This window comes from Panthera leo, chromosome D2, assembly GCF_018350215.1.
Source record: "Panthera leo isolate Ple1 chromosome D2, P.leo_Ple1_pat1.1, whole genome shotgun sequence".
NCBI classification, from domain to species: domain Eukaryota; kingdom Metazoa; phylum Chordata; class Mammalia; order Carnivora; family Felidae; genus Panthera; species Panthera leo.
The window spans coordinates 1,694,285-1,717,500 of NC_056689.1; the positions used below are offsets into that span (position 1 = coordinate 1,694,285).

The following is a 23,216-nucleotide window of genomic DNA, read 5'->3' on the forward strand; positions in this document are numbered from 1 at the left end:
AATTTACTAAAGACTTTAGTGAGCACTTCGCAACAGATGCATGTATCTGCACAAGTCAATAACCATAGAAAATGTGCTCAACATTAATAGTCATGATAAAAATGCAAATTAGACTATATTTGGATACCACCTAATACCCAAAGTACTGAAAATAAACAAATTTGGCAACAATGAGGACCAATGGGAATTTTCTTTTTTAAATTTTTTTTTTTTCAACGTTTTTTATTTTTATTTTTGGGACAGAGAGAGACAGAGCATGAACGGGGGAGGGGCAGAGAGAGAGGGAGACACAGAATCGGAAACAGGCTCCAGGCTCCGAGCCATCAGCCCAGAGCCTGACGCGGGGCTCGAACTCACGGACCGCGAGATCGTGACCTGGCTGAAGTCGGACGCTCAACCGACTGCGCCACCCAGGCGCCCCGGGAATTTTCATTCATTGCTGTTGGTAGTAGAAGATGATGCAACAGCTTTGGAGAGCTTTCTGGCACTTTATTATAATGTTAAATATACACTTACCGCAAACTTAGCAACTTTGCTCTTAAATTTTTACCCAAGGTAAATAAAAAGATATGTCACACACACACACAAAAACATATAAAAAGTGTTCATAGTGGCCTTACTTATAGTGGCACAAACTACAAATACCCCAAAATTTCAACAGGAGAATGATTTAAAAAACACATGCTACATTTGTGGAATATGATGCTATTTAGCCATGAGAACGCATGAACATTTTCTGGCGTGTGCAAGAATAGTAATCGAAAATTATCATGTTGAAAACCAAATGCACAAGAATTTGTTCCTTATGAGCCAGTTATGTGAATTCAAGCACAGGCAATATTAACCAATGGTAAGAAAAGATGTCTTGGAGTGAGGGGGTGCAGACTTTCTGAAAAGCAACACAGACTTTCTTCCGATGGATGAAAAGTTCTGTATTTTTATTGTAGTCATGGATGAAGATGATATATCTGGTTTTGGTTTACTGTTCAGTTGTTGGAGTCCCTTATATATTCTGTATATTATACCCTTCTCAGATATATCACATGCTAACATTTTGTCCTTTTTGTGTGTTGTTTTATCACTTCATTGTTAATGTCTTTTGATGTATACAATTTTAAATTTCGATCAAGTTGAATTTACCTACTTATCCTTTGTTCTCATGGTTTTGGTGTCATGTCTAAGACCTTGTTGCTAACTCCAAGGTCATGACGATTTACCCCTATGTTTTCTTCTGACAGCTTTGTGGCTTTAGCTGTTATATTTAGGACATTGATCCATTTTGAATTTTTATATATGGTGTGAAGTAAAGACCCAACTTTATGCTTCTTTATGTGGAAGTCCATTTTTCCTAGCGCCATGTATTATCAAAGAAAGTGTCCTTTCCCAGTTGAATGAACTTGCTGCCTTTGTCAAAAATCAATAGGCCTTACATGCATGGGTTTATTTCTGGACTCTAAATTCAGTTACATTGGTGTGTATGTTTCTCTTTATGCCAGTGCAACACTCTCTTCATTACTGCAGTTTTATAGAAAGCTTTGAAATTAGGAAGTGTGAGTCGTCCAATCTTGTTCTCTTTGAACACTGTTTTGGCTTCTCTTTGGCCAACTGCAGTTCCACGTAAACTTGAAGGTAATTTTTTCCATTTCTTATAAAAAGGCTGTTAGAATTTTGATAGAGGTTGCACTGAATCTGTAGATTTGGGGAATAGTATTGACATAAAAACACTAGTTAATCTCCAATCCTTGAACACGGGATGTCTTTCCAACTCTTTATGCTTTTGATTTATATCTGCAGTGATTGTAGTTTTCAGTGATTGTACAAGTCTTTCACTTCCTTGCATGAATTTATTCCTACCTATTTTATTGTCAGGCTTCATTATAACATTTATTCATTTTTGAGAGAGAGAGACAGAGTGTGAGCAGGGAAGGGGCAGAGAGAGAGGGAGACACAGAATCTGAAACAGGCTCCAGGCTCTGAGCTGTCGGCACAGAGCCCGACGCGGGGCTCAAACCCACGAACCAGGAGATCATGACCTGAACCGAAGCTGGACGCTCCACCGACTGAGCCATTCGGGCGCTGCTGTTAGGTTTCATTATAAATGAAATTTCTTTCCCAGTTTCCTTTTTGTATTAGTCATTGCTTAAGTATGGGAATACAATTAGTTTTTCTGTGTCAGTCTCCCCTACAACTACCCTACAATTTTGCTGAATGTGTATGTTATCTAGTAGTTGTTTTGTGGATTGTGTAGGATTTTCATGTGTAGGATTGTGTGATTTTTGAATAGAAATATTATTACTTCTTCCTTTCCTAACTGGATACTTTTCATCTTTTTTTTTTATTACTTTCAAATTTTTATTTAAATTCTAGCTTCGTAACATACAGTGTAATACTAGTTTCAAGAGTAGAAGTTAGTGATTCATCACTCACATATAACACCCAGTGCTCATCCCAACAAGTGCCCTCCTTAATGCCCATCACCCATTTAGCCCATCTCCCACCCACTTTCCCTGCATCAACCCTCAGCTTTTTCAGTATCTTTAAGAGTCTCAAGGGGCACCTGGGTGGCTCAGTTGGTTAAGTGTCTAACTTCGGCTCAGGTCATGATCTCATGGTTCGTGGGTTCAAGCCCAACGTTGGACTCTGTGCTGACAGCTCAGAGCCTGGAGCCTACTTTGGATTCTGTGTCTGCCTCTTTCTCTGCCCCTCCACCATTCATGCTTTGTTTCTCTCTGTCTCAAAAGTAAATAAACATAAAAAAAGAGTCTCATATGTTTGTTTCCTTTTCTCTCTCTTTTATTCCTTCCTATATGTTCATGTGTTTTGTTTCTTATTTTCCAAATATGAGTGAGATCATAATGATATTTTTGTTACTCTCTGACAGACTTATTTCACTTAGCATAATGTACTCTAGTTTCATTCACATTGCAAATTGCAAGATTTCATTGTTTTTGATGGATGATTAATAGTCCATTGTGTGTGAGTGCGTGTGTTTGCGTTTGTATAATTTTGCTAAAATTAACAACACAGGAAACAACAGATGTTAGCAAGAATGAGGAGAAAGGGGAACACACACACACACACACACACACACACACACACAAACAAACACACCACATCTTCTTTATTCGTTCGTCAGTCAGTGGAAATTTGGGTTCTTTCCATAGTTTGGCTATTTATGATAGTGCTGCTATAAATGTCAGGGTGCACGTGCCCCTTCAAATCTGTATTTTTGTGTCTTTTGGGTAAATACCTAGTAGTGCAATTGCTGGATTGTAAGGTGGTTCTATCTTTAACTTCTTGAGGAGCCTCCATACTGTTTTCCAGACTGGCTGCGCCAGTTTGCATTCCCACCAGCAGTGTAAGAGGGTTCCTTTTTCTTCACATCCCCACCAACATCTTTTGTTTCCTGAGTTGTTAATTTTAGCCATTCGGATAGTTATGAGGTGGTATCTTATTGTGGTTTTGATTGCATTTCCCTGATGATGAGTGATGTTGAGCATCCTTTCATGTGTCTGTTGGCCATCTGGATGTCTTCTTTGGAGAAGTGTCTATTCATGTCTTCTGCCCATTTCTTCACTGGATTATTTGTTTTTTGGGGTGTTGACTTTGATAAGTTCTTTATAGATTTTGGATACAAACCCTTTATAAGATATGTCATTTGAAATATTTTCTTCTATTCCAGAAGGAAGCCTTTTAGTTTTGTTGGTTGTTTCCTTCACTGTGCTGAAGCTTTTATCCTGATGAGGCCCCAATAGTTCATTTTTGCTTTTGTTTCCCTTGCCTCCAGAGACATATCAAGTAAGAAGTTGCTGTGGCCAAGGTCAAAGAGGTTGCTGCCTGTTTTTTCCTCTAGGATTTTGATGGTTTCCTGTCTCACATTTAGGTCTCTCATCCGTTTCGAAATTATTTTTGTGCATGGTGTAAAAAAGTGGTCTGGCTTCATTCTTCTGCATATCGCTGTCCAGTTTTCCCAACAGCATTTGCTGAAGAGACTGTCTTTTGTCTATTGGATACTCTTTCCTGCTTTATTCAAGATTAATTGACCATATAGTTGTGGATCCATTTCTGGGTTCTCTATTCTGCTCCACTGATCTCAGTCTGTTTTTGTGCCATTACCATACTGTCTGATGACTACAGTTTTGTAATATACCTTGACGTCTGGAATCGTGATGCCTCCGGCTTTTTCTTTTTCAAGGTTGCTTTGAGTATTCAGGGCTTTTGTAGTTCCATACAAATTTTCATATCGTTTGTTCTAGCCCTGTGAAGAATGCTGATGTTATTTTGATAGGGATTGCATTGAATTTGTAGACTGCTCTGTTTGTTCTTCCAATCAATGAGCATGGCGTGTTTTTCCATGTCTTTGTGTCCTCTTCAGTTTCTTTCATAAGTGTTGTATAGTTTTGAACACAGATCTTTAACCTTTTATTTAGGTTTATTTCTGGTATCTAATCATTTTTGGTGCATTTGCAAATGGGATCAATTTCTTGATTTTCTTTTTCTGCTGCTTCATTATTGGTGTATGGAAATGCAACAGACTTCTGTATGTTGATATTATATCCTGTGACTTTGCTGAATTCCTGTATGAGTTCTAGCAATTTTTAGGTGGAGTCTTTTGGATTTTCTGCATAAAGTATAAATTCAGTCTACAAATAGTGAAGTTTGACTTCTTCCTTGCTGATTTGGATTCCTTTTATTCTTTTTGTTGTCTGTCTGCTGAGGCTAAGACTTCAAGTACTGTGTTAAATAGTAAGGGTAACCAGTGGCCATTCCTGTCTTGTTCCTCACTGTAAAGGGAAAGCTCTCAGATTTTCCCCATCGAGGATAATATTAGCTGTGGCTCTTTCATATATGGCCTTTATGATGTTGAGCTATGTTCCATCTATCTCTACTTTCTTGAAGATTTTATCAGTAGGGATGCTGTATTTTGTCAAATGCTTTTTGTGCATCTATTGAGAGGATCGTATGGTTCATATCCTTTCTTTTATTAATGTGGTGTCTCACATTGACTGGTTTGGGAATATTGCACCAGCCCTGCAGCCCAGGAATAAATCCCATTTGATCTTGGTGTTCTTTTAATATACTGTTGGATTTGATTTGCTAGTGTCTTGTTGAGAATTTTGGTATCCATGTTCATCAAGGAAATTGGTCTTTAATTTTCCTTGTTAGTTAGCTCTTTGTCTCGTTTTGGAATCAAGGTAATGTTGACTTCATAGAATGAGTTTGGAAGTTTTCTTCCTGTTTCTGTTTTTTTGGAACAGTTTGAGAAGAAAGGCTATTGAAACTCTTCTTTAAATGTCTGGTAGAATTTCCCTGGGAAGCCATCTGGTCCTGGACTTTTGTAGGTTGGGAGGTGTTTGATTACTGATTCAATTTCTTTGCTGGTTATGGGTCTGTCCAAATTTTCTGTTTCTTCCTGTTTCAGTTTTGGTGGTTTTTATGTTTCTGGCAATTTATCCATTTCTTCCAGATTGTGGTTTGTAGGCATATGATTTTTCATAATATTCTCTTATAATTGTTTGTATTTCTATGGTGTTATTATGATCCCTTCTCTTTCATTCATGATTTTATATATTAACGTACTTTCTCTTTTCACTTTGATAAGTCTAGCTAAAGTTTATCAATTTTATTAATATTTCAAAGAGCCAGTTCTTAGTTTCTTGATCTCTTCTACTATTGTTTTTGTTTCTATATTGTTTATTTCTTCTCTGATCATTTTTATTTCCCTACTTCTGCTCATTTAGGCTTTATCTGCTCTTTCTTTGCTAGCTCCTTTAGGTGTAGGGTTAGGTTGTGTATTTGGGACGTTTCTTGCTTCTTGAGGTAGGTCTATATTGCTATATATTTCCCTCTCACGACCACCTTTGTTGCATCCCAAACATTTCCAACTGTTGTATTTTCACTTTCATTTGCTTCCATGTAATTTTTAATTTCTTCTTTAATTTCCTGGTTAACCCATTCATTTTTTAGCAAGATTCTTTAACTTCCATGTATTTATAGTCTTTCCAGATTTCATCTTGTGCTTGTCTTTAGGTTTTACGTTGTTGTGGTCTGAGAATATGCATGGTATGATCTCAGTCTTTTTGTACTTGTCAAAGGCTGATTTGTGAATCAGTATGTGATCTACTTTGGAGACTATTCCTTCTGCACTCAAAAAGAATGAATTTTCTACTGTTTTAGGATGAAATATTTTATTTTTTATTTCTATTTCTTTAAATTTTTTTAAATGTTTATTTATTTTTGAGACAGAGAGAGACAGAGCATGAGTGGGGGAGGGGCAGAGAGAGAGGGAGACACAGAATCCGAAGCAGCTCCAGGCTCTGAGCTGTCAGCACAGAGCCTGATGCGGGGCTCGAACTCACAGACCGCGAGATCATGACCTGAGCCGAAGTCGGACGCTCAACTGACTGAGCCACCCAGACGCCCCAGGATGATATAATTTAGCATGCTTTAGGATGAAATTGAATATCTCCATTAAGTCCATCTGGTCCAGTGTGTCATTCAAAGCCATTGTTCCCTTGTTGATTTTCTTTTGAATTGTCCATTGTAGTAAGTCGGTATTAAAGTTCCCTACTATCAGTGTATTATCATCAATGAGTTTTTTATGTTTGTTGTTTAATTGATTTATATATTTGAGAAGCCACCGGGTTGGGAGCATAAATATTTGCAATTGTTAGGTCTTCTTGATGGATAGACCCCTTAATTATGATGCAGTGCCCTTCTCCATTTCTTGCCACGGTCTTTGATTTAAAATATAGTTTGTCTGATATAAACATGGCTTATATCGTAAGCATGGCTACTCTGGCTTTCCTTTTATCTCCACTAGAATGATAGATAGATAGACCTAAATGTATTTAGGTCTAAAATGAGTCTCTTGTAGCAGCGTATAGATGGGTCTTTTTTTTATATATCCATTGTGATTCACTATGTCTTTTGATTGGAGCATTTAGTCCATTTACATTCTGAGTGATTATTGATAGTTATGAATTTAGTGCTGTTGTATTATCTATAAAGTCTTTGTTTCTCATGATGTTCCCTGTTCCTTCTAGTCTTCGTTGCTTTTGGTCTTTCTTTCCCACTCTAGGAGTCCCTTTCAATATTTTTGCAGGGCTGGTTTAGTGATCATGAACTCCTTATTTTTTGTTTGTCTGTGAAACTCTTTATCCTTCCTTCTATTCTAAATGACAGCCGCCTGACTGGATACAGTTTCTTGGCTTTGCCAAGGCTGTGCCACCTCTCACAAATGCATTACAAGAAAGGGAACTGTTTCTCCCCATGCGACCCAGGAGATCCTCAGACCATGCTGCCTGCTCCCGGGTTTTCACCCTCCTTCCACACAGGAGCACCACCGTGTCAGCCAGGCAGGACCCTGGCAATGACGAGGACTTCCAGAACTTCAGACTTTGAGCTCCATTGCTTATAAAACCTTGTGGTATTCAGCACCTCTTGTTTTCCCTCTCCCTAGTTTTGGGGAAGAGTTTTTGTATGCAACCCCTGTGCACTGCTTCACTCTTTCTGTCTGTCTTACTTCTCTCTCTGTGATCAGGGCTCCCTCCCCTATGCATCGCCCACAATTCTTTTCTCCCCAGAATCAGCTCTCCACAGCTCCTACCTTCTGGGATGTGGCCATTTTTCCATTTCTAGTTGTGCAGTTTGTTCTGTCAGTTCTCCAGTCAATTTCTTGTGTGTCCACAATGAGTTGATATTTATCAGGTTGTCTCCAGGGATGAGTCAAGCTTCGGGTCTCTCTACTCCCCCTCCATGTTAACTCTTCTCCCTCATCGTTTTTCTTATCTTACTGTTCCACCTGGAACTCCCTGTACAGTGTTGACTAGTATTGGTGACAGTGGCCATCCTTGTCTTGTTCCTGTTCTTATAGAGGGAGCTTTTATCCTTTCACCACCGAGTGTGGTGTTTGCTGTAGTGTTTAAAAAATACTCTATCATCGTAAGGAAGTTTCCTTCTACCTAGTTTTCTGAGTGAATTTTTAATCATGAAAGGGTGTTGGATTTTGTCAAATGCTTTTTCTGCACCAGTTGGGATGATAATGTATTTTTTCCTTTCATTCTATTAATGTGACATATTATATTATTGTCTTATGTTGAACCAGTTTTGCATTTTTTTCCCTCTATTTCTGTTTGGGGCTCCCAAAATGTATATGTTAATTATTCTTCTTTCTTTTTTTTTATTTTTGGTGTCCCACAGGTATCTTAGTCTCTTCACCTTTCTTCATTCTTTTTTCTTTCTGATCCTCTGACTCAATTTCAGTTTTCCTAGATTCATGCTCATTGATTCTTTCTTCTCCCTGCTCAAATCTCCTGTTGAACACTTCTAGTATTTTTAAATTTTCAGTTTTTAAACATTTCACCTCCAGAATTTCTATTTAATTCCTTTTTATATTTTTATATATTTTTATTGTTATTATATTCATATACTGTGTTCCTGATTTTTTAAATTTTTTACTTATGATTTCCTTTATCTCTGAGTATATTTATAATAGTCCCCTTAAAGTGTTTTTCTAGTAAGCTCAATATCTGGACATTGGAGGACTTCTGGTAGCTTATTCAGTTCTTTGAATGGAACATACTTTTTGTTTATTTGTTTGCATTGTGATTTTTGTGGGAACTTGGATATTTTAATATAATATGGTAGGTACAGAAATTAGCTTCTCCACCCCTGTAAGAGTTTATTGATTTTTTTTGATCGTTGAAGGCTGTAATAATCCAATTTTTTAGTGACTTTACAACTGTATTTTGCAAAGACTGTATTCCTTCTTGTGTTTGGTCTCTGAAGTCTCTGTCCCTTGGCTTAAATTTGTTTAGTACTTTTTCAGATTTTGATGAATGCCATCAGCAAAACAAAAACAAAAACAAAAACAAAGTTTGTCTAATATCTTTGAAGGTTGTGTGTACTGCTCCTTTGAGACTTAACTAACCTTGCCGAGTCTCGGGATCAGCCTGAGGTGAAAGCTGAGGATCTTCTCAGATGTTCTTCTAAGCATGCATCTTACTTTTGGTATATGCATGATTATCTCAATTTCTTAGTAAACATGGATGATTTTGAATGGGAAGGGGCAGTATAGGGGCTTTTGTTTACCTACCAGTATTCCCTTTTTTTTATTTCAGTGCTGATTATATGAGCTTATTTATATGTAGTTAATAAACCATTGTGCAAAATTAATATGTATACAGTTTTACTTGTTTATATCATCATAAATATTTTTTAAAAGGTATGTTGTGTATTTACAGCTGTTCTTTATCACAAGAATGCAAGAGTGCTACAATTATAGGAAATGTTATGATGTAAATGATTATAGTGATAGTTTAGAATAGAAACACCATATGATTTTAATAGTTTAGGAAACTCCAGTTGAAAAATGGAGACTACATAAGATTGAAACCCTTTACCAGAAACTTACATCATCTCTCTTCTAAAATTCAATCTGTATTGTGAAAAAAGATGAAACTGTAATTGGATAGATGGATAGACGTAGATACCATGAATTCTCATTACTTGTGGCAGTTATGGCCTCTATGGTTGCTATAAACACTGATTCAGCAAATTAGGAACAGTTCATCTCACAGGAAATAAATACAGGGTTAGATTCTTGAGAGCCCCCGGACAAAATATTTTTGTCATCCAAATCATTTTATGTGTGTTCCTGTTTAAAGGCATCATATTTACTATACGTTGTTGACTCATTGACATTGAACTCACAGGCGACCTCACTATAATAACTCCTGTCTTAATGAGGCTGATCTAATACACATCACAACCTTCTTTGACTTACAGCATGTCAGAACCATGCTGGGCGCCATTTTGAAGAGTGAAGTCAGCAACAAAAAGCACAAAAATCTAAAAAAGTATGGACTAACAAGACTGCAGAAAGGACCTAGTTTGCCATGTGATAGCTAAGAGAAGAAGTCAGAGCACCATCGTACTGAACCTTAGCCGAGGATGTGTGGGTGTGGTGGCTCAGAGCCTCTGCTCTGTGTATGTCCAAGAGTGACAATGGAATTACCATGGATAGTGGTGTATGGAGGTTACAAATATATATCAGTGAGTAGGGGAGTTCTTAAATATGGTATCCAAGTAAAATGAGGATAAACTCTAATACATATAAATATGTATCCATCTATCTGCTTGTGTATGACTATATAAATATACACGAGAGTTTTATTTTATTTTTATGTTTTTAATATTTATTTTTGAGAGAGAGAGATAGAGACAGACTGCAAGCAAGGGAGGGGCAGAGAGAGAGGGAGACACAGAACCCGAAGCAGGCTCCAGGCTCTGAGCTGTCAGCACAGAGCCCGACGTGGGGCTCGAATGCACGAACTGCGAGACTATGACCTGAGCTGAAATCAAGAGTCAGATGTTTAACCCACTGAGTCACCCAGGTGCCCAAACATAGGAGTTTTATTAAGAGGTTTTAATTTCAGTAACCTAAGGCAGAAAAGTATGAGAGAAAAAGGACAACTTTCAGAAAAGGAAAAGAAAAGATACTCTTTGAAAAGATGAATGACATGTATGATTTTATATAAATTATTATTATTTTTAAGTTTATTTTGAGACAGAGGGAGAGAGAATGTGTGGGGAGGGGCAGAGAGAGAGAGAGACTCCCAAGCAGGCTCCACACTGTTAGCACAGAGCCCCGACATGAAGTTTGATCCTACAAACCATAAGGTCATGACCTGAGCGGAAACCAAGAGTCGGTTGCTTAACCCACTGAGCCACCCAGGCACATCTCAAATTATTATTTAAAAAAATTCTAAGGGGCACCTGGGTGGCTCAGTCGGTTAAGCGTCCGACTTCGGCTCAGGTCACGATCTCACAGTCCGTGAGTTCGAGCCCCGTGTCGGGCTCTGTGCTGACTGCTCAGAGCCTGGAACCTGCTTCGGATTCTGTGTCTCCCTCTCTCTCTGCCCCTCCCCTGTTCATGCTCTCTCTCTGTCTCAAATATAAATAAACGTTAAAAAAAAAAATAATAAAATAAATAAATAAATTCTAAGCATTAGATTACAAAAAGTTGGATGCTCTCGAGTAAAGTCTTATGCGTGTGAAAATGTTTTCACAAACTAAATGTTTGTACCTGTAGAAAAAGATAAACGAGCGTTTTTGTCATTTTCATAGTTGCAGTTTGTGGACAATGGAACGTAGGGTGATTAGAGCGTCTCCGAGTCAGTGTTAATTAGAAATAAGTAAAGGCCAAAACAGTTGCCGTATTAGGACTACGTTTCCATTATATATATGATACATGGCTAGCAGAACGCACACCGTAGCGTCACCAGGGTCCTGCTTAAAGGTCTGGGAAGGCTGAGGTGGAGAAGACACGTGGCCATGATCTACTCGGTGCACTTGTGTATTGCCCGAACGGCCTACAGCGGAATCATGAATAACTTGTTACTTCTCTACTCTTTAAACAGACATAAGGATGCTTTAAGAAGAAGCTTCAGTACATGCCCAGATGAGAGCTGAAGAACAATATAATTTTATCACTGATATATTATTAAAGATTGAAAAAAGTGAGAATGCATACTTGTTTCTAAAGGTCTGTTTAGCTTTTATAAAAATTTGAGTGAGAAAAGAACCCCACGTGTAGACATTTTATTTGACTTTCAGAGTGAATGTCACGTACAAACAGAGTCGCAGTGTGGAAAGGGAGCACTGTGAAAATGAGCAGTCGCATGCAGAAGTGCACTCGTCACACGTGTGCACTGGCCAGCTCGGGCCAGGTGCCCTGCGCTTCCCCACCTGAGCCCAGACTGGCTGTGCTCTGCATCGTCCTTCCAGGTACACACGTGCGGCTTCACGTGTCCACGGTGTTTGCTCCTTGCTTCCCTAGATTTGCATCCTGGGCCTCCACCTGTTGGAACCGCCGGCCCTCGGGGTCCAGCTCCCCCGCCACCCCCCTGGCTCCTCTCCAGTCGTCCATGTCGGAGACCCTCGCTCCTGTGACCCTTCCTCTCCAGTCGTCCACGTCGGAGACCCTGGCTCGTGTGGCCCTTATGCTGGTAAGTGCTCTTGCTGCCGCTGCAGGAAATGCGGCCGATCTTCACCTCTGCTGTTAGGAGGTGAAGGCCTTCGGGGCCGAGGCTCTGTGTTAGTCTTGACCGGGCCCCCTGCACACCCAGAAAGGCTCCTGTTACGGAGCGGATGCGCACAGACGCCTGTTGAGTTGAACCCACAGTGAAATCGGGAAGTCCTCGTTCCCTCTGCCCACAGCACAGCTCCCAGACGCCTGCCAGTGACAGACACTGATTTTCTGCAGATTCTTCCTTCACAGTTGTCGCAGGTGAGGGGATGGCCCACAGCTTTCACGTGGTTATTCAAAAGGTAGTTGTTAATTGTCTTTGAAGGGTATAATTTTCAACGTCTTATCAAGTGTAATAATTGGGAATGCACGTGGTAAAATTATTTTCAAATGGTGCCTTTTCCATAGACACAAAGCCTAGAAATGATATTTATCCAAATCTCCAATGAATTATCTCTGGCGTTCCTTGTCAGACATTGATTTCCATGTCTACATCACTCTTTTAAATTATGCTACAGAGGAGAAATCCTTAAGCGTGAAGTCAGATGGAATACAAAATGTATGAGACTTCTTTAGGCTTTTTCATCACGTGCTGAGACTCCTCCCTGTTTTAAAAACAGAAACAACCGCTCGCTCCCTCGGTGTTGCAGAAGACAGATAATTGCCCTGGTGACAGAGATTTTTATTGTGTTGGAGTAAGGAGACAAGGGAGAGACAGGTCCCTGTGCTCAGGAGTCCTTCTGTCTGCAGAACCCCTTGTTATTTTTTTTAAATGTTTTTATTTATTTTTGAGACAGAGAGAAACAGAGCATGAGCAGGGAGGGGCAGAGAGGGAGGGAGACACAGAATCGGAAACAGGCTCCAGGCTCTGAGCTTTCGGCACAGAACCTGACGTGGGGTTCGAACTCACAGACTATGAGATCATGACCTGAGCCGAAGTCAGACGCCTAACCAACTGAGCCACCCAGGTGCCCGCAGAACCCTTGTTAAAGTGAAGTAAGCCTTGGGAGGAAGGTGCCCACAAAAGGTGGGAAAGGGTGGGCGTGGGATGAGAACTTCTCACCTCAGGAATCAAAGGGGAAGGTATTAGATGACCTAAAACAAATGCAGATTTTACTTAGAGTGAATTCTAAAAATGTGTCAAGTGTTAAAGTTGATCTAAAATTCAAAGTCCTTTCCGTGTCCTCCTTTCAGAATCCCCCCAAGATGGTTTATGCCTCATGCCGTCTCTTTAGGCAGAGTTACGTGTGTCTTCCTTTACCTTGTCTTCTTGGACAACAGTTGGAAAACAGACTGCGATTAAGAGACCATAACTCTCAGAGTCAAACATTTTCTGCTCTTGCCAGAGGTGGGATGAATAGTCCGAACACCTTGACCACTTCTATGGAATCTTTCCATAATAGTCGTGGTAATAGTGGAGAATCTTTGAATTAGGTGGTATTATTTGCAAAGTAGTTAGCGTAGAAACTATCTCAAAAGCAAGATTTCATAAATGTGTACTAGTAATACATCACAAGTGGATATAACATTTTTAGTATGTTGAAGCAGGCAATGAGACTATCAGAAAGCCATGCTTTAAAACGTTTAAAGTCCTATAACTAGATTTTAGGATTGTAAGAAACTTGAAGACATTTAACGTGTTAGCCACAATTTTCAAATAGAAGACACTGGACCTGCTAAATATTTAATTTAAGGCAATGGTGTTTTGATTTGTTATTATTCTTGGTCATGAAAAAGGTTAGCTTTCCTGGTTTTTCAAATTCTGTATCGTTTTGAAGATGAACATTTTGTAGTAAGTGTGAGATGTTCAGAGAATCCGGGAGCTTCCTGATGCCAGGGAAAGCAGGCCTCTTCCAGTTCTGATCTTCAGTGAATGAGACCATTGAAAGGAGAGACAGAATGGTGACTGGAACAGTGAAAAGTGTGATTTTATTGCGCAGTTACAGCCGTATTTTATGTGAGACGATGAACAAAGGTCATCATCGTCTGCTCTGCCAATAAAACAATGCTTTACAGTTGAAATACCTACTTGGCCATAAAACCCGCAGCCTCAAATCTGAATATATGGCAGAATGGTTAAACGTCAATAAAGCCCCCAAGGCTGTATTTTAAATATCTCGTTAAAGCAGATGAGCGAGGGTCTCTGTATGGTTGTAAGGACAGGACTTCACAAATCACCTTACACCGCCAGAAGTTCTGTCTTCCTGAAATGGATTAGTTGTAGTGGAGAAGCTTATGCAAAGTCCACCTGTGTATTGAAAAGAAATAAAACTGCATCGAACACCTATTTTGGACTCGGTATTAGTGTCGGGCAGTGAGATGGGGAGATTCACACACTGATCGTCTTCTGTGTGTTTGGTTACTTTTTCTCTTATTGGCCATTATTTACTATGTTAAAAACTTTGATTGTGCAAGTTTGCTTGGTTGAATTTTAAAAGCAACCGTAAAATACATTCAACACACGCTAAAATTATGTGTGTTTGTGAGAACATTAACTTTTCTCTGGTACATGTAATATTTTCTTTCCAGATTCTACATTCACATATAAGACATGTTGAGAGGAAAACTTTGTCTGCAGCAAATTTCCATAGAAAAGACACATTTAACTGACAGAAAACATTACAGAGTAAAGGCTATTGCTGTTTTTCTTCATGTAAAGGTAGCTCAGAATAGATAGAAATATGACAGTCACGGGGATCTGTTTACTCTAGATACCAACCACTCCCTGTTATGACTGAAACCCCTCTTTCTATACACATTGTTCCCTGTGTGTGTGTGTGCATATATATACACACACATAACACATACTCTGTGTAAATGTTTTACAGACATGAGCTCAGTTCATTCAATTCCCAAAAACTCTATGAGGTAGAAATTGGACTCCTGTCTCCTTCTGCTGTGACATAAAGTGATGGTTTTCCCTGATCCTTTGCTGCTGCTTCTGCCCCCAAGACTGGCAGTGCTCTTGCCTTCCGCCCCCCCACCCCTGCCAGCCCCTGCAGACCCTGCTCTTGGTCCCCCTGCCCCACACACTCTGTTTCTGTTCCCCCTCTCCTGCAGAACCTGCCCCTGCTCCCCCTCCCCTGCAGACCCTGCCCCTGCTCCCCCTCCCCTGCACAATCTGCAGGGATTTGGAGGACAGTGAGCACGGGCAGGGGGGCAGGGAGGGCAGTGTACCCTACTGTGGCCACCTGTCACAGCCACGTTCCTTGTAGCTTTCCAGGCCTCCTGCCCTGAGATAGTGGATGTGTCCCTGCCGCTGCCTCTGGCGGTCCTGACAGGGGTCCACACCTGGGCTCCATCCTCCCGCCTGGGGCGGCCAAGGACAAGGCTGAACAGTCACAGCTCCCCGTCCTCTCCTCTCAGCCGGAAGGGGAGTCCTGTGTGCAGCACGCTTCTGCCCGGAAACTGCCGAGAAGCGTTCCTTCCCTGTTCTGTGCCTGCTACTTGCCTCTTAGATATTTACTACAGGAAGTCTTCTTCCAGCTGAAGGTTTTCATTGTGCCCAAGACAATAGCAAAGTGGAGTATTTATAAACATGAATATGTTTTCTCCATTTTTATCTGTTTGAGATAAGCTGAGAAAAACAAGAATCTGTATAAAAATTAAATAGTTTAGGGGCATAGGCGTCCGACTTCGGCTCAGGTCATGATCTCACGGTCTGTGGGTTCGAGCCCTGCATCGGGCTCTGTGCTGACAGCTCAGAGCCTGGAGCCTGCTTCGGATTCTTTGTCTCCCGCTTTCTCACTCTCTCTGTCTTCCTCCCTCTCCCCTCCCTCTGAAAAATAAATAAAACATTAAACAAACTCTAAAAAATGAGATAGTTTAATGTTAAAATAAAAGCATATTCGCAGAGTTCACATTTCTTCTTTCAGCTCTAATGTTTTCTTAGGTCACATTCAAATTCTGATTTTACTACACATTATTTTGCTTTGACCAGTATGTTTTTTATTCACGAATTTTTTTTAACTTCATTTATTTGTTTTGAGAGACAGAGAGCGGAAGCCTGCGTGAGGGAGAGAGAGGGGGAGAGAATCCCAAGCAGGCTCCGCACTGTCAGCACAAAGCCTGATGCAGGGCTCAAACTCACAAATGTGACCTCGTGACCTGAGCTGAAATCAAGAGTCGGACGCTCAACCAACCGAGCCGCCCAGGCGCCCAGACCAGTGTTTTCCGAGCACTTTAGTCCATAATGTGTATGCAGTTCACTAGTTTGGGGCCGAGCCCTGGAGGGGCTCCGGGCCTTTTAGGGCACAGTTCCCGGAGGGCAGCCTGAAGAGTGAACCACTTGTAGCTGGTGTTTTCTCACCGAGACTTGAGAAACTGGCTCGCAGCATGTCGTGGACGTGAGTGACTCTCAGACTCGCCAGACACACGTGAGGACTCTCGGTGGGGAAAGGGGAAGAAGATGAACTGTTCATTTATGTTATTAGCTGGTATGGTTCTGATGAGAAGGCTGTTGTTTTCCTTTGTCCTTCTGTATAAAATGTCTTTTTTCTCCCCTCTGCCTGCTTCTAAGATCTTCTCCTCCTTTCTGGTTTCAAACAATTTGATTATGATGTGCTTTGGGAAAAAAAAATACTAATTAGGCAGGGAGGAAATTAGAGATGCAAATGGGAAGGATAAGGACTTGATGCTGCAGCAGAGGCTTTGGGTGAATTCGTGTCTCAAACATGTTGTTTGGATGGACGAATGAAAGCTCGTTTGAAGCAAAGGGTATTATTTTCAGAGGTAAGTCTGGGAGGGGTGCAAAGGACAAGGGGTTGGGGAGGTGGCTGTGAGGGCAGGACCAGTCAGAGTTTGCACGTACGTAGTTGGAAATGCCTACGAAAGAGTTAAGGAGACAGGGGCGCCCGGGTAGCTCGGTCCTGGAGCGTCTGACTCTCGACTTCGGCCTCTGTCGTGAACTCGCGGTTCGTGGGACCGCACCCCGAGTCTGGCTCTGCGCTGACAGTGTGGAGCCTGCTTGGGATTCTCTCTCCCTGTCTCTCTGCCCCTACCCCCCGCCCCCCCCCCCCCCAGTAAATAAATAAATAAACCTCAAACAAGATGAAAGGAGACAAAATAAGCAGTTTGGTCCTCAGGGCTCTGAGGTGAGGTTACGGCGCACGTATGTGTCGATGAGGCGGACGCCGTAGTGGAAGTCGTAGGGAAACCTCAGGCGAGCTGGCCTGTGAGCACAGACCCTGCGAGACTGACGCAGATTCAGTGACAGCTCGTCATGACCCAGTGCTTTGAACTCTCGCATGGACGCTCAGTCCCCTAACCCGGCCCCCCGTTCTCGAGTTTACCCTGGTGCTGCTGCTCGACTTACAAGTGCTGTTCACACACACGTGCTCTAGCTCGTGGTTTTTTTTCAAAGGATTTTACCAGCTCCCCCCTCCCTGGAATCGAATTAAAAGTCTTTAGCCTTGCAATCCGAGCAGTATCCTTTCCTACACTCTTGTATGTTTGAGGCATAACTTTTCTTTATGCATCATTCCCGTGCCCCTTCAGTGCATGGGAAGGAGGCCTCGCGAAAGATCCCCTGTCAGGAATTTCTCTCTCCACATCACGGAGCTCCTCTCCCAGGCCCCGTGTGTGCAGAAGCACAGTCTAGTGTCTACGTGGTAACTGTTCCGGACGGTGCCCAACCACTCTGTTTGTAATTTCATGGTAACAAACATTCCTTCTTCTGTATGAAGACGCTGTCTGCGCTAGATTTTCCTTTCAAGTGGCATGGGCTCAGTGCGATGTGATAAGTACATTAATAAATATACACATAAAGGGAATAAAATATTATAGTAAAATAAATGGAGTGAAATGAATTATACAAAATGAATATTGTTGGCCCAACTGCATGAAGTATTTCAAGACAACTTCACAGAATTCTGGTTCTCATTAGTCTGGCCAGTGGGGATCCCGGTCAGGACATGGGAGACAGGCTGGAGAGGAAAATCTAGGTGTTTGCTCCTGGCTGTGTCCTTCGGGGACACAGTCTGTTACCCGTGTTACCAGCTCTCCTGGGCTCAATCCTGGACTTAGGACCCCCCCTGTCCTGGTTCTCTGGGACACAGGATGTCCCCCGTGTCATCAGCTGTCCCGGGCTCTCTCCCACCCTCTCTCCTGGACCGATGACCCCCCCCGTCCTGGTTCTCTGGGACACAGGATGTCCCCCGTGTCATCAGCTGTCCCGGGCTCTCTCCCACCCTCTCTCCTGGACCGATGACCACCCCTGTCCTGGTTCTCTGGGACACAGGATGTCCCCCGTGTCATCAGCTGTCCCGGGCTCTCTCCTACCCTCTCTCCTGGACCGATGACCGCCCCCGGTCCTGGTTCTCTGGGACACAGGATGTCCCCCGTGTCATCAGCTGTCCCGGCTCTCTCCCACCCTCTCTCCTGGACCGATGACCCCCCCTGTCCTGGTTCTCTGGGACACAGGATGTCCCCCGTGTCATCAGCTGTCCCGGGCTCTCTCCCACCCTCTCTCCTGGACCGATGACCACCCCTGTCCTGGTTCTCTGGGACACAGCATATGCAGCAGAGCTCCAGCGTTTACCTGCTGTGGTGTCTCTACCACAACGTCAGACTCGTCCTTTGTAAATTATACTCTTCTCCATTTACCACATTGAGTGAGCAGTCCATTTTAGATTTGGACCAAGACTTCTATTATCACCATTAATTTCTTGATAATATTATGAAAATAGAAAATCACTGTCTTTATTTTTTTTTTACTGGGTCTCTTGCCCACTAAAATACAAACTGTGTAAGGACAGGGACTTTTTTCCATTTTCTGTTGAAGGAAAACTGTGCTAAGAATTAATCAGCCAGGGAAAACTTTACTGAGGACCACTGCTTTCGAGAGGGGGATTGAACACAACTCTGCCGAAACAAAAAGTAAGACGTTTGTAGGGAGGAGATCTGTGCAGGGATGGCATGGCCAGTGGAAAGGGCTTGCAGGACAGTAGAGGGGAGTTGGCCCATGTGATGGGGCCACCCGAGCTTTTGGATGGGTGCTCCCCGAGGTGGGGCTCCTACCCTCCCACGGAAACTGGGAGACAGGGAGCTATATTTTGTGATAACCACATTTCAAAGTGATGGCTCCCAGGTCCTGACAAAACAGAGTCCTGTGCTGTAAAACTGGCAAGATGCTTTTAAAAAGAGGCAGAGAAGGATTTTACGTTTGTAAGTTTTCTGGGGTAAATGTTCTAAGGAAGGGGAAGCCAGGGTCCTACAGTCAGGAGGATATCTAGGATGTACTCGAGCTGAGGGGAGCGTTAAAGCCAAGCTGTGAGGTCACTTGTCCACTGCTCTTTGACCAAGAACAGTGAACAGTGCCTGGCGCATAGCAGCCACTCAAGATCCATTTGTAGAGTGAATAGTGGTTAAAACCAACAAAGAGGGTAGATGAGCAGATGAGCACATTGATTTGCAAAAGGGGGTTTACTTCCAATTAAAAGCTCATCTCCGGATGCTCTCATGTTCGTTGAGGGATATAAATGTAGGGGACAAGCGAGGACTTGAGCTTTATAAAGTTACACAGCTGGGAGACTTTGAATATTATAGAACAGATTTATGGCTTCCTGCTTCTAATGAAGCCAAGGAGCCAAGAATCTTCTGAAATACTTTGAGGTGCGGTGGTAACCCTTCATTCTGTGCAGACACTAGCCTTCTTCGTGCGGGGAACGCGTACGCGTAACTACTGGCTGATCCCTGTTTTCTCTGGAGGTACCGAGTTCAGACGACTGGGAACCAACCAGCCGCTGGCCACGTGGATCACATTGTCTGGCAAATTTTGCTCAGAGCACAGCGTTGTTTGATTACGAGCCAGACTTGTTGGAAACCCCGCGGGAAAGGACACAAACAGGGTCATGAGACCATCTGCTGAGTTTCAGGATGTAAAGCCTGTGTGTGCGCCTGTGTGTGTATGTGAGTGTGTTGCTAAAATAAATAGGAGTAATAATGTTTTATTTTTCCTCCGGAACTCTGACTACTGAAGCTTTAGGCACCGACTGAGTTTTTAGTGGAATCAAACATCTGCCTCTCACACGTAGTGGCTGCCGAGACCACGACAGAGGCTGACATAGGTCGCAGAGTGCTTCAGTATGTGTGCCCAGGTGAGCAGGTGCAGGACGGGCACTGCAGGGGCCTCAGAGATGCCCTTGCTCCTCTAAGGAATGTCTTTTACTCCTCGAAGTAATTAGAAATACAGTTCCTAATAAAAATGACCCTGAATCACAAATCCTAGCAATCCCAGTATTACATCTTACTGGAGTCTATTAAAGTGGTGTGTTCAGTTCTTTTTTTTTTATCAGTTTATTCTGAGAGAGAGAGCAGAAGGGATGGAAAGAGAGAGGGAGAGAGAATTCCAAGCAGGCTCCATGCTGTCAGTGCACAGCCCATTCGGGATTTGAACCCACTAACTATGAGATCATGACCTCCGTGGAAATCAAGAGTTGACACCTAACTGACTGAGACACCCAGGTGTTCCTTCATTTCAGTAGAAGGGATTACATGTGACTTCACATAATTCAGGTGTTTTAACACAATTACATTTTTTGTTCCCAAACAATCCATTTATTTTATTTCATTTTTTTTTTTTTTTATTTGAGGGAGAGAGCCAGGTGGGGAGAGAATAAATCGCATGCCGGCTCCACACTCACTGCAGAGCCCAACCAGGGACTTGATCCCATGACCCTGGGATCATGACCTGAACCTAAATCAGAGGCAGACACTCAAATGACTGAGCCATCCATGTACCCCTCAAACAGTCCTTATTTTTAATTTCTCTTTAAATGAAGACAAACTGGGGCGCCTGGGTGGCTCAGTTGGTTAAACGTCCACCTTCAGCTCAGGTCATGATCTCACGGTTTGGGAGTTCGAGCCCCATGTCAGGCTCTGTGCTGACAGCTCAGAGCCTGGAGCCTGCTTCCGGTTCTGTGTCTCCCTCTCTCTCTGCCGCTCCCCCTTTCACACACTCTCTCTCTCAAAAATAAGTAAACATTGAAAAAATTTAAATGAAGATAAACTAGCATTAAATAATTTTCTTCATATGTTCTATAAGAAGCAGGTTTCAAAAATGAATATTTGGTATGATTCTGTTTTATTTCAGATACATTCAGTAAAGAAGGTCAGGAAAAATGACAGATTTAATTAATTTCTTTTTATGCTTAACTGTAGTGTCTAATTTTTCTTTTTTTAAAATTTTTTTAACGTTTATTTATTTTTGAGACAGAGAGAGACAGAGCATGAATGGGGAGGGTCAGAGAGAGGGAGACACAGAATCTGAAACAGGCTCCAGGCTCTGAGCTGTCAGCACAGAGCCCGACGCGGGGCTCGAACCCACGGACCGTGAGATCATGACCTGAGCTGAAGTCGGCCGCTTAACCGACTGAGCCACCCAGGCGCCCCTGTAGTGTCTAATTATTCTAACCAACCCTAACTATTATTACTTATGAAAGAAGACTAAAATTTTAAAACAGCAATTTTCAATGAAAGAAAATATCTGACAACTCTGAAAACTGTAGAAAGATTATGAAAGAAATTAAAGAAATGGAAAAACATTCGATGCTCATGGATTGGAAGAACAAATGTTTTTAAAATGTCTATACTACCCAAAGCAATCTACACATTTAATGCAACATCTATCAACATAACACTAGCATTCTTCACAGAGCTGGAACAAACAATATTATAATTTGTATGGAACCACGAAAGACCCAAAATAGCCAAAGTCATGTTGAAAAAGAAAACCAAAGCAGGAGGCATCACAGTCCTAGGCTTCAAGCTATACTACAAAGCTGGAATCCTCAAGACAGGATGGTACTGGTACAAAAACAGACACTAGGACCAATGGAGCAGAATAGAGAACCCAGAAATGGACCCACAAACGTATGACCAACTAATCTTTGACAAAGCAGGGAAGAATATCCAATGGAAAAAAGACAGTCTCGTCAGCAAGTGGTGCTGGGAAAACTGGACAGCGACATGCAGAAGAATGAACCTGGACCACTTTCTTACATCATACACAAAAATAAACTCAAAGTGGATGAAGGACCTAAACATAAGACAGGAAGCCATCAAAATCCTAGAGGAGAAAATAGGCAACAACCTCTTTGACCTCAGCTGCAGCAATTTCTTGCTCGACGTGTCTCCAGAGGCAAGGGAAATAAAAGCAAAAACGAACTACTGGGATCTCATCAAGATAAAAAGCTTCTACACTGCAAAGGAAACAATCAACAATACTAAAAGGCAACCGATGGAATGGGAGAAGATATTTGCAAGCTATGTATTGGATAAAGGGTTAGTATCTGAAATCTACAAAGAACTTATCAAACTCAACACCCAAAAAAACAAATAATCCAGTGAAGAATTGGGCAGAAGCCATGAATAGACACTTTTCCAAAGAAGACATCCAGATGGCCAACTGACACCTGAAAAGATGCTCAACATCACTCATCATCAGGGAAATACAAATCAAAACTACAATGAGGTACCATCTCACACCAGTCAGAGTGGCTAAAATTGACAACTCAGGAAACAACAGATGTTGGTGAGGACGTGGAGAGAGGGGAACACTCTTTTTCTCTTTGTGGGAATGCAAACTGGTGCAGCCAGTCTGGGAAACAGTGTGGAGGTTCCTCAAAAAATTGAAAATAGAACTACCCTACAACCCAGCAATTGCACTAGTGAGTGTTTATCCAAAGGATACAAAAATGATTTGAAGGGACACATGCACGTCAATATTTATAGAAGCACTATCAACAATAGCCAGATTATGGAAAGAGCCCAAATGTCCATCGATTGATGAATAGATAAAGAATAATGGTGTATAGATACAAAATGGAATACTACTTGGCAATCTCAGAGGAGGAAATCTTGCCATTTGCAACAATGTGGATGGAACTAGAAAGTATTATGCTAAGTGAAATCAGTCAGAGAAATACAGATACCATTGGATTTCACAGATATGTGGAATTTAAGAAACAAAACAGATGAACATAAGGGAAGGGAAGGAAAAATAAGACGAAAACAGAGAGGGAGACAACTGTAAGAGACTCTTAACCAATAGAGAACAAACTGAGGGTTGAAGGAGACGTGTTGTGGGGGATGGGCTAGATGGGTGATGGGCATTAAGGAGGACACTGATTTGGATGAGAACTGGGGTTATATGTAAGTGATGAGTTACTAAATTCTACTCCTGAAA

The 23,216-nt window shown here is 41.9% G+C and overlaps 1 protein-coding gene across 1 annotated transcript in view; it reads left to right on the top strand.

Moving 5' to 3' along the window:
* The window catches only part of LOC122202657, a 193,136-nt gene that overhangs the window by 160,025 nt on the left and 9,895 nt on the right, over positions 1–23,216 (top strand). Inside the window, exon 4 of the mRNA XM_042909087.1 lies at positions 11,843–12,011. Coding sequence (XP_042765021.1) covers positions 11,843–12,011 — 169 coding nt within the window. The remainder of the gene's footprint in view (positions 1–11,842; positions 12,012–23,216) is intronic.